The sequence below is a fragment of the Hyla sarda genome, chromosome 1 (assembly GCF_029499605.1).
Source record: "Hyla sarda isolate aHylSar1 chromosome 1, aHylSar1.hap1, whole genome shotgun sequence".
Lineage (NCBI taxonomy): Eukaryota > Metazoa > Chordata > Amphibia > Anura > Hylidae > Hyla > Hyla sarda.
In genome coordinates this window covers 612516148-612529275 of record NC_079189.1, presented here as the reverse complement: position 1 = coordinate 612529275, position 13128 = coordinate 612516148, and the positions used below count along the sequence as shown (strand labels likewise).

At 46.5% G+C, this 13128-nt stretch overlaps 1 protein-coding gene across 1 annotated transcript in view; it reads left to right on the top strand.

Annotated features, from left to right (window-relative positions):
• The window catches only part of LOC130306975 (oocyte zinc finger protein XlCOF7.1-like), a 308614-nt gene that overhangs the window by 277056 nt on the left and 18430 nt on the right, over positions 1-13128 (top strand). Inside the window, 1 exon segment of the mRNA XM_056552153.1 lies at positions 11921-12100. Coding sequence (XP_056408128.1) covers positions 11921-12100 — 180 coding nt within the window.

Below are 13128 nucleotides of genomic sequence, written 5' to 3'. Positions count from 1 at the left end.
AGGCAACTAAGGTCAAGTAAACACAAAGTGAACGACACAAAATACAGAAAATATACAAAATACAACAGAGAGGGGAGGAAAGAGGGATTACAGGTCAGGAGGGATCTCCATCAAAGAAGCGGTCCCATGGGTCCCAGATGTCAGAGAATGCTGCACCTGTATTGTTCCGGGAGGCTGTGAGTGATTCCAGGGATCTGATCTCCTGTATATGGGCCTGGAGGTCGTGCATCAATGGAGGAGCAGTTTGCTTCCAAAATTTCAATATTTGGCCGGGTTCACACTGTGGAATCACCAGACAAAATTTCTGCCAGAGATCACGCAGGCGGCACTAGGACCGTGCGGACTGCATTTCCGTCCCCATAGACGGCAATGTGTTTCTGAGCGGGTACGTCGAAAGAACCACTCAAAAATGCATTGCTGTCTAAGGGGATGGCAATGCAGTCTGCACAGTCCTAGCGCCGCCCACAGGATCTCCGGCAGAAATTCCATCCGGAGATTCCACAGGGTGAACCTGGTCTTAGGGTCTATTCACACAGCAGAATTTCTATTTGCAGAATTCCGCCTTAAATTAAAGCCCATAGACTTTTATGGGATTCTGCACTCCCATTCACCCTTCTGAATTTCCGCTTGCAGAACCAAAATTATGGTAGGTGGACCCTATTCTGTGCTAGATGTTTCCATTTTCCATGTCCCCACAAGAACGAACACATTCATTCTTTGTGTGGAGACCATACGGAATGCATAGCCGTCTATGAAAAGGTGCATTCAAGATTATGTATCTGAAGATAATGGAGCTGGTCAGAGGAAAGAAACCCATGTCTAGAGCTCAACTGGTCACATGACTATAGGGAGCGAGTGAAGGGATCTACAACATCCGCATAGAAGAATAGCCCCCCCCCCCCCCCCCCTGAACCCCGCATCCCACCATTTCTGAAGTCAGACCAGCAGGCAGCTCCGGATAAGAAAAACAGCAGCGGAGAAGAGGGATAGAAGAGCTTAAACGTACACCACAGTAACCCCAAATATACTTGGAAAGGGCCATGGGGCCCAGGAGGGATCCCGGAGAGGCCGACAGAGGGGAAGAGGACCACAGAAAAGAGTTTGGGTGGATAGGAGCTAGCCAGAGCTTCTCGGTCTCCATTCATTTACTATATGAATGGTACGTAGACCAGGCGAGCAGATGACAAAGGTGTGCAGCCATGTAATATTTGGTTATGTCAGGTACTGGCAGCCACCCCCATAGACTTACCCGCCATCATCACTAACATAGGCAGTGGACGTCATCAGCAAATAGGTAGATTTCATATTCCCTGTTGTGAAACAGGAGACCAGAGATGCTCGGGGGTTCAATCCAGAGTACAAAAATTTGCGGGGACAGTGGACACCCATGGCAAGTCCTGTTGAAGAGAGGTAAACTAGCAGATGTCATATGGGGGAGTTTGATGGAAGCTGCTGAGTTCGAATAAGGTCCCCTCAGCCCAGGTGAGCGCCCCAACGGCAGGGATTTAAGCACTTCCATGACCCCTTCAGAGGTTATTAGAATTTTAATAGACTCCCAATCCGCCACAGAGAGAACTGGCAGGGGACAGTCGGAGAGGAAGGATTGTAAAGCCGCACCACGCTCAGCCAGGTCAGATGGGAGGGAATATAATTTAGAGTAGTAGTCTAGAAAGATCTTGGAGATCTCTCCTGGATGATAACAGAGACATCCTGAGGTATCTTTCAATGCAGAGGGAGACTAAGCCGCGGTGCGCTCCCAGAGACTGCAAGCAAGGTGTGGGCCTTGTTACCCTTCTGTAAAACCGCTGTTTAGAATAGAAGAGGAGTCGCCCCACTTTTCGGAGCGTGAAGTCTCCCAGGTGAGCCCCAGCTGCTACCAGCTTCCTCAGCAGTGAAAGAGAAGGGGCGGACACCATAGCCACTTCCAGTCTCCCTATCTCCACCTTAAGCTCCCGGGCCTGGACAAAAGCATCTTTCCTAAGTAGGGAGGTCAGAGCGTTACAGTGGCCCCAGACCACCACATTATGGGCTTCCCAGAGGGTAGCCAGGGAAGAAACAGTGCCGTCATAAGGGGTAAAATACTCACAGTTACAGCACTAAATGGATTCCCAGGAAGGCGGTGACTTGAGGAGAGACTCATTGAGGCACCAATGGCACCTTGGTGAGGGAGAGGATTGCAAGGAGAAGGAGACAACCACCAGGCCATGGTGGGATCCATGAAGGCACTGGAGAGCATGCGGACCGCTGGGACATTACCAAAAAAATCTATGCGGGTATAGGACAAAATCTATGTGGGTATAGGAAGGATGGGATATAAAAAGAACAGTTAGAGGGATAGACGATCCATGGAGGTGGAAAAATCTGATTAAAATCCCCACCCATGATCAAAGCAGAGTATTTGGTATTTCCGGAGCTTACCAAGAAATCTACGTAGAAAGGGGATTTGTGCCAAATTGGCAGCATACACATTGCAGAGTTGCAGAGGTTTGCCTGCTAAGATTCCCTTCGCCATAATGTACCTACCCCTCGGATCTATAAAGGAGGAGGCTACACTAAGGAGACACGACTTATGAGAATTACAACACCTAGGTTTTTTTTCTGTCAGCAGTAGCCTAGAATACCAGGGGGTACAAAAGGGCAAGGAATTAAAAATTTACAGAATGGTTGAAATGGGTGTCTTGGAGAAAGGCGATATCAGCCATAAAGGAAGACAGTGCTCTCTGAGTCAGGAGGAATAGAGAGACGCTGAGGTTCAGACATCCGCATGCATACAAGTCCCACCGGAGAAAGGGAAGGAGGAGGGGGGCCAGGGCCCAATCTTCCATAGTAGGAACTGGTATGTCCAAGGGGGAGCAATCAGGAAAGGACCGCAGCACAGCTGTATAGCCATCCTTATGAGCAGTGAGGGCAAACGGAAAGTTCCAGCGATAGGTAGCTTGATTGTCCCGGAGTGTAGTCAGGAGGGGGCGTAACAGCCGCTTTTTGTGCAGGGTGATCCAAGGTAAATCAGAGAAGAGTTGGAGAGGGCCCAATTGAATTCTAAGTTGCGGACATTCTGGGCCTTAGCCATTATGGCCTCCTTCAGGGCAAAGTCATACACGCAGCAGGTTACATCCCAGGGTACGCCAGAGGAGTTCTTTGGGCGAAGTGCACGATGGGCCCTGTCCAATTTGATTTTGCGAGAGGACGGTTCACCAAGTATGAGATTGAAAATGGCCTCAAGGGTTACTTGGAGGTCCTTATCATGGGTCGCCTAAGGAAGACCGCAAATCCTCATGACTGTGAAGGTTGTTGAGAAATAAGCCCTAGTAGAGTCATGGTCCCCCTCCAGGACCTCCATCCTGTCAGAAAGAAGCTGTAGATCACGTCTGAGCCAGGAAATTTCCGCCCTACAGGTCTCCTTCACCTCCAAGATCAGAGACCGAAAGTCCTCCTTGGTAGGCATTTGGGAAAGATGTTGGCCTCAGTCAAGTAGCACAGGAGAAGGGCCCGAGGCAGTCCAGGTCGGAATTAGAGATCATAACCCATGCCATAGCGGGGAGGACAGAGGACCCTTTCTGCAAGGGGACGCCCTCATTAGGAGCAAAGGTCGTGCCCCAACATTCAGCTTACCCCTATCAGATACCCTCTGTTGCTTAGCCAGGCAGATGCAGGGGTCACCATGGTAGGACAGGCAACTGGAGGGGAGATGGAAACACATAGGTGTTGGTGAGGGCCCACTGCAGGGACTGGAACGGCAGTCAGAGGACTGGGGCAATACTTGCTTAGGGTTGAGAGGTTGGCGGACTACAAGTCCAAGGATGGCTAATGGAGATACAAGAGTCACACACCAACACTGAGGATGCTCCCAGAGTATGAGGCTAGATAGAACGTTGATCCAGGGATTTATTCTGATCGCCATATTGGGGTCGGGAAGGAATTTGTAGGGTATTAGGTTGAACTCGATGGACTCGTCTTTTATAAAACCCTTACAAACTATGTAAAATGCAGTCCCATGTAAATACCACTCCTCCCCTACCTTCAGGCACTCCAATATACAGTCCTGTGTAAATAACATCACCCCACTCCCTTTGCCCTAGTGGTGTAACTATAGGGGTCACAGTTGTTACCAGGCTCCTTAGTCCTGCAGGCCCTTCTGCTACATTCGGCCATTTAGGACCTTCAAAAGTCCACTATAGGGCCCAGAAGTTTGTAGTTGCTCCTCTGCTTTACCCTCTCCTCCAGCATTCAGTCCAGAGGAAAAGTCTGCACTCTCTTCTCCTCAGCCTCCTCCATCGCCTTCTCCTCCTCCTCCCTCTGTATCTTCTCCTCCTCCCTCTGTATCTTCTCCTCCTGCCTCCTCTGTATCTTCTCCTCCTCCCTGGGTATCTTCTCCTCCTCCCTGGGTATCTTCTCCTCCTCCCTGGGTATCTTCTCCTCCTCCCTGGGTATCTTCTCCTCCTCCCTGGGTATCTTCTCCTCCTCCCTGGGTATCTTCTCCTCCTCCCTCTGTATCTTCTCCTCCTCCCTCTGTATCTTCTCCTCCTCCCTCTGTATCTTCTCCTCCTCCCTCTGTATCTTCTTCTCCTCCCTCTGTATCTTCTTCTCCTCCCTCTGTATCTTCTTCTCCTCCCTCTGTATCTTCTTCTCCTCCCTCTGTATCTTCTTCTCCTCCCTCTGTATCTTCTTCTCCTCCCTCTGTATCTTCTTCTCCTCCCTCTGTATCTTCTTCTCCTCCCTCTGTATCTTCTCCTCCTCTCTCTGTATCCTTTTCTCCTCTCTCTGTATCTCCTCCTCCTCCTCCCTCTGTATCTTTTCCTCCTCTCTCTGTATCTTTTCCTCCTCCCTCTGTATCTTCTCCACCTCCTCCTCTCTCTGTATCTTCTCCTCCTCCTTCTATATGTCCTCCATCTGTATCTTCTCCTCCTCCTCCCTCTGTATCTTCTCCTCCTTCCATATGTATCTTCTCCTCCTCCTCCCTCTGTATCTTCTCCTCCTCCCTCTGTATCTTCTCCTTCTCCTCCTCCTCTGTATCTTCTCCTCCTCCTCCCTCTGTATCTCCTCCTCCTCCCTCTGTATCTCCTCCTCCTCCCTCTGTATCTCCCCCTCCTCCTCCTCTGTATCTCCCCCTCCTCCTCCTCTGTATCTCCCCCTCCTCCTCCTCTGTATCTCCCCCTCCTCTGTATCTCCCCCTCCTCTGTATCTCCCCCTCCTCCTCCTCTGTATCTCCCCCTCCCTCTGTATCTCCTCCTCCTCCCTCTGTATCTCCTCCTCTCACTGTATCTCCTCCTCCCTCTTTATTTCCTCCTCTCTCTGTATCTCCTTCCTCTATATCTCCTCTTCCTCCCTCTATCTCCTTCTCCTCCTTCAGTATCTCCTCCTCTTCCCTCTGTATCTCCTCTTCCTCCCTCGGTATATTCTCCTCCTCCTCCCTCTGTATCTCCTCCTCCTCCCCCTGTATCTCCTCCTCCTCCCTCTGTATCTTCTCCTCCTCCCTCTGTATCTTCTCCTCCTCCCTCTGTATCTTCTCCTCCTCCCTCTGTATCTTCTCCTCCCCCTCTGTATCTTCTCCTCCTCCTCCTCCCTGTGTCACTCACTTACTAGTCAACTTTAACTCCGGACACTTTTATCTATGTAGTTATGTTAAAACTAGATATACTATGGGGGAGATTTACCAAAACCTGTCCAGAGGAAAAGTTGCTGAGTTGCCCTTAGCAACCAATCAGATCACTTCTTTCATTTTTGGAAAAGCCTCTGAGAACTGAAAGAAGCGATCTGATTGGTTGCTATGGGCAACTCTGCAACTTTTCCTCAGAACAGGTTGTGATAAATCTCCCCTTATGTTTTATTAAACCCAGAAAATACACGTATCTGAGCATTAGATGGCTATGCTGCATTTACAATACTTATAATACGTATTTATGGTAACATACAGGTCAGCACACATGCTTTGCTCAGTTTTCTAGGTATTTCTGATGTGATCGCTTTTATGGGCGCGTTCACTGCTGGCTGGGATTTGTAGTGCACCAACTGGACACAGCACTGCAGGTGACAGGAGGTCATTGTCTTAGGTCAGCCCAATGGTTAATATTTTACCGAGCTTGCTTTTGTATTTATAGAATTTGGTGAAGGCTTTCTGGGATCTGTAGTCCATGCTCTCTCTCTATCTTTCTCTCTCTATAAAATGGCAGCCGCAGTGCAGTATATGGGGCTTTATTGGACGTCCTTGGCTTGTGGGACATCCAGTCTTCTCCCGGGAGGAAGGAAATGCCGCACATTATCCAGCACTTCTTATGGTGTCATCTAAGAGACCCCCAATAACTGTGATATAGTATAAGTGCACAAAGAGCGGACAGTGTGATATAGTGCGATAATATCTACCGTATGTCTGTATATATGTATATAGGGAGTTATACATAATCTACACATATACAGCTCTACTGTATACACATACAGCTCAACTACATGCACATTACACATATACAGCTCTACTGTGTACACATACAGCTCAGCTACATTACACATATACAGCTCTACTGTGTACACATACAGCTCAGCTACATGTACATTACACATATACAGCTCTACTGTGTACACATACAGCTCAGCTACATGTACATTACACATATACAGCTCTACTGTGTACACATACAGCTCAGCTACATGTACATTACACATACAGCTCTACTGTGTACACATACAGCTCAGCTACATGTACATTACACATATACAGCTCTACTGTGTACACATACAGCTCAGCTACATGTACATTACACATATACAGCTCTACTGTGTACACATACAGCTCAGCTACATGTACATTACACATATACAGCTCTACTGTGTACACATACAGCTCAGCCACATGTACATTACACATATACAGCTCTACTGTGTACACATACAGCTCAGCTACATGTACATTACACATATACAGCTCTACTGTGTACACACACAGCTCAGCTACATGTACATTACACATATAAAGCTCTACTGTGTACACATACAGCTCAGCTACATGTACATTACACATATACAGCTCTACTGTGTACACATACAGCTCAGCTACATGTACATTACACATATACAGCTCTACTGTGTACACATACAGCTCAGCTACATTACACATATACAGCTCTACTGTGTACACATACAGCTCAGCTACATGTACATTACACATATACAGCTCTACTGTGTACACATACAGCTCAGCTACATGCACATTACACATATACAGCTCTACTGTGTACACATACAGCTCAGCTACATGTACATTACACATATACAGCTCTACTGTGTATACATACAGCTCAGCTACATGTACATTACACAAATACAGCTCTACTGTGTACACATACAGCTCAGCTACATGTACATTACACATATACAGCTCTACTGTGTACACATACAGCTCAGCTACATGTACATTACACATATACAGCTCTACTGTGTACACATACAGCTCAGCTACATGTATATTACACATATACAGCTCTACTGTGTACACATACAGCTCAGCTACATGTACATTACACATATACAGCTCTACTGTGTACACATACAGCTCAGCTACATGTACATTACACATATACAGCTCTACTGTGTACACATACAGCTCAGCTACATGCACATTACACATATACAGCTCTACTGTGTACACATACAGCTCAGCTACATGTACATTACACATATACAGCTCTACTGTGTACACATACAGCTCAGCTACATGTACATTACACATATACAGCTCTACTGTGTACACATGCAGCTCAGCTACATGTACATTACACATATACAGCTCTACTGTGTACACATGCAGCTCAGCTACATGTACATTACACATATACAGCTCTACTGTGTACACATGCAGCTCAGCTACATGTACATTACACATATACAGCTCTACTGTGTACACATGCAGCTCAGCTACATGCACATTACACATATACAGCTCTACTGTGTACACATGCAGCTCAGCTACATGCACATTACACATATACAGCTCTACTGTGTACACATACAGCTCAGCTACATGTACATTACACATATACAGCTCTACTGTGTACACATACAGCTCAGCTACATGTACATTACACATATACAGCTCTACTGTGTAGACACACAGCTCAGCTACATGTACATTACACATATACAGCACTACTGTGTACACATACAGCTCAGCTACATGCACATTACACATATACAGCTCTACTGTGTACACATACAGCTCAGCTACATGCACATTACACATATACAGCTCTACTGTGTACACATACAGCTCAGCTACATGCACATTACACATATACAGCACTACTGTGTACACATACAGCTCAGCTACATGCACATTACACATATACAGCTCTACTGTGTACACATACAGCTCAGCTACATGTACATTACACATATACAGCACTACTGTGTACACATACAGCTCAGCTACATGTACATTACACACATACAGCTCTACTGTGTACACATACAGCTCAGCTACATGTACATTACACATATACAGCTCTACTGTGTACACATACAGCTCAGCTACATGTACATTACACATATACAGATCTACTGTGTACACATACAGCTCAGCTACATGTACATTACACATATACAGCTCTACTGTGTACACATACAGCTCAGCTACATGTACATTACACATATACAGCTCTGCTGTGTACACATACAGCTCAGCTACATGCACATTACACATATACAGCTCTGCTGTGTACACATACAGCTCAGCTACATGTACATTACACATATACAGCTCTGCTGTGTACACATACACCTCAGCTACATGTACATTACACATATACAGCTCTACTGTGTACACATACAGCTCAGCTACATGTACATTACACATATACAGCTCTACTGTGTACACATACAGCTCAGCTACATGTACATTACACATATACAGCTCTACTGTGTACACATACAGCTCAGCTACATGCACATTACACACAGCTCTGCTGCAGACATATATAACACACACATACACAGCTCTGCACCACGCACATCACACACACACAGCTCTGCTGCATACACATAACTTCAGCTCATCCAGCAGCGATCACAACCAGCACAGCAGAGTCCTGCATACACTGAGCAGATGAGCCTAGAGCAGCAGCCCCTGATCATGTGACTCCTCCTCCTCCATGTGACTGATCACATGACGGTGACATCATCGCAGGTCCTGTAAGCTCACGGCTCCTGTACAGTCTGCAGGTGGAGGTATATACGGTTGTGGTGACATCAGGAGCGCTGGGGGAGGGGACATTACTATTAACCCCTTCAGGTCCTCAAGGTTTTATGACTAAAGGAAGAAGATCCCAAGATCCAGAACTTTCTGTGTATTTGTCTCTTTCTCCGTCTGTTGTTGTTTCTATTAGCAGCCGCCATTTCTCATCCTCTCCTCTTCTTCCCTTCAGGTTTCTCCAATCCAGGATCCTCTGCTGATATCTTCTATATAAGAGAATTCTCCTGGATGACCGATCAACCATGGAGAGAGACAGGAACAAGATGGCCGACAGGATCATAAACCTCACCCTACAGATACTCTTCCGGCTTACTGGAGAGGTGAGGGATTCTGGGAGTGATGTCACATGACCTCATTCTTATCTATGTAATAACAGATGGATATGACTGGAGAGGTGAGGGATTCTGGGAGTGATGTCACATGACCTCATTCTTATCTGTGTAATAACAGATGGATATGACTGGAGAGGTGAGGGATTCTGGGAGTGATGTCACATGACCTCATTCTTATCTATGTAATAACAGATGGATATGACTGGAGAGGTGAGGGATTCTGGGAGTGATGTCACATGACCTCATTCCTATCTATGTAATAACAGATTGATATAACTGGAGAGGTGAGGGATTCTGGGAGTGATGTCACATGACCTCATTCTTATCTATGGAATAACAGATGGATATGACTGAAGAGGTGAGGGATTCTGGGAGTGATGTCACATGACCTCATTCTTATCTATGGAATAACAGATGGATATGACTGGAGAGGTGAGGGATTCTGGGAGTGATGTCACATGACCTCATTCTTATCTATGGAATAACAGATGGATATGACTGAAGAGGTGAGGGATTCTGGGAGTGATGTCACATGACCTCATTCTTATCTATGGAATAACAGATGGATATGACTGGAGAGGTGAGGGATTCTGGGAGTGATGTCACATGACCTCATTCTTATCTATTTAATAACAGATGGATATGACTGGAGAGGTGAGGGATTCTGGGAGTGATGTCACATGACCTCATTCTTATCTATGTAATAACAGATGGCTATGACTGGAGAGGTGAGGGATTCTGGGAGTGATGTCACATGACCTCATTCTTATCTATGTAATAACAGATGGATATGACTGGAGAGGTGAGGGATTCTGGGAGTGATGTCACTTGACCTCATTCTTATCTATGTAATAACAGATGGATATGACTGGAGAGGTGAGGGATTCTGGGAGTGATGTCACATGACCTCATTCTTATCTATGTAATAACAGATGGATATGACTGGAGAGGTGAGGGATTCTGGGAGTGATGTCACATGACCTCATTCTTATCTATTTAATAACAGATGGATATGACTGGCGAGGTGAGGGATTCTGGGAGTGATGTCACATGACCTCATTCTTATCTATGTAATAACAGATGGATATGACTGGAGAGGTGAGGGATTCTGGGAGTGATGTCACATGACCTCATTCTTATCTATGTAATAACAGATGGATATGACTGGAGAGGTGAGGGATTCTGGGAGTGATGTCACATGACCTCATTCATATCTATGTAATAAGAGATGGATATGACTGGAGAGGTGAGGGATTCTGGGAGTGATGTCACCTGACTTCATTCTTATCTATGTAATAAGAGATGGATATGACTGGAGAGGTGAGGGATTCTGGGAGTGATGTCACATGACCTCATTCCTATCTATGTAATAACAGATGGATATGACTGGAGAGGTGAGGGATTCTGGGAGTGATGTCACATGACCTCATTCTTATATATGTAATAACAGATGGATATGACTGGAGAGGTGAGGGATTCTGGGAGTGATGTCACATGACCTCATTCTTATCTAAGTAATAACAGATAGATATGACTGGAGAGGTGAGGGATTCTGGGAATGTATGTGTGGTGATGGGTATGGAAGGGCAGATGGTATTAACCCTTTGTGATCGAGACGCCAAGGCATGGTTTACCTAATTCACCACCCGAGGTATAGCCGATGATTCCTGGGCCAGGCGCAGGGTAATGAATCACTCCGATGCAAAGTTACGGAACAACAGATTTTTACTGAGGCAGACAAGGTGTTAAAGTCTTTACAGCTCAGTTTAAGCCCAAGGAGATGCACAGTGAATGTTATGAAGCTTATCGACTTGCTGGGACTTGTAGTGAACTTGGACTGACTTGTACAACCCACGCTGACTTTGATAAATGACACTTGACTATCTTGACTAGACTTCTCCCCTGTATTTGTGCTTACCGCCAGGCTTTGACTTTCACCTGCAGGGGTGAACTGGTAGTAGATGCGACTAGGCCTTGGGCCTCCCTCAGGAACACCAGACAACTTTACTCAAGCTGTACCTCAGCTAAACTGCAACTAAACTGACTCCTCCCAGGTATTTATGGGAGCAATTTGGAGGAATCCTTTTTCCCATATAAGTCACCTGATCACCTTACACCTTCCTTGGTTACATAACCCTTAGCAACAGTATTTAAAGGCACAATGACATAGTATTACAACACACAGCATTACATTAACTCAGATATAACTTTAGGTTGTAAAAGATTCCTGAGGAGTGTGAGGCCAGGGGACATGGAGTCCACCTGATAGGACTGACAGGGGTACAGAATTGCACATTCTGTACTGGGTCACCGCATATGTAGTGTTATTAATGTGTTTCTCTATACACAGGAATACACAGTAGTGAAGAAGTCCTCTAGTGGGCGCTGTCGGGCCCCTGTGTATGAAGTATTGGGAAGAACCCTGAGCCCAATCCCGGGGCCCCCACCTCACTCCCTGATACATGAGGAAATGGATGAACAGAAGATCCGAGAACTTATCAACAAGATGATGGAGCTGCTGACTGGAGAGGTGACCCTGCTGGGACATTATACAGTAATGGAGGGGTCTGGTGATGACTGGAGAGGTGACCCTGCTGGGACATTATACAGTAATGGAGGGGTCTGGTGATGACTGGAGAGGTGACACTGCTGGGAATGCTGGGACATTATACAGTAATGGAGGAGTCTGGTGATGACTGGAGAGGTGACACTGCTGGGAATGCTGGGGCATTATACAGTAATGGAGGGGTCTGGTGATGACTGGAGAGGTGACACTGCTGGGACATTATACAGTAATGGAGGGGTCTGGTGATGACTGGAGAGGTGACACTGCTGGGACATTATACAGTAATGGAGGGGTCTGATGATGACTGGAGAGGTGACACTGCTGGGACATTATACAGTAATGGAGGGGTCTGGTGATGACTGGAGAGGTGACACTGCTGGGACATTATACAGTAATGGAGGGGTCTGGTGATGACTGGAGAGGTGACACTGCTGGGACATTATACAGTAATGGAGGGGTCTGGTGATGACTGGAGAGGTGACACTGCTGGGACATTATACAGTAATGGAGGGGTCTGGTGGTGACTGGAGAGGTGACACTGCTGGGACATTATACAGTAATGGAGGGGTCTGGTGATGACTGGAGAGGTGACACTGCTGGGACATTATACAGTAATGGAGGGGTCTGGTGATGACTGGAGAGGTGACACTGCTGGGACATTATACAGTAATGGAGGGGTCTGGTGATGACTGGAGAGGTGACACTGCTGGGAATGCTGGGACATTATACAGTAATGGAGGGGTCTGGTGATGACTGGAGAGGTGACACTGCTGGGAATGCTGGGACATTATACAGTAATGGAGGGGTCTGGTGATGACTGGAGAGGTGACACTGCTGGGAATGCTGGGACATTATACAGTAATGGAGGGGTCTGGTGATGACTGGAGAGGTGACCCTGCTGGGACATTATACAGTAATGGAGGGGTCTGGTGATGACTGGAGAGGTGACACTGCTGGGACATTATACAGTAATGGAGGGGTCTGGTGATGAC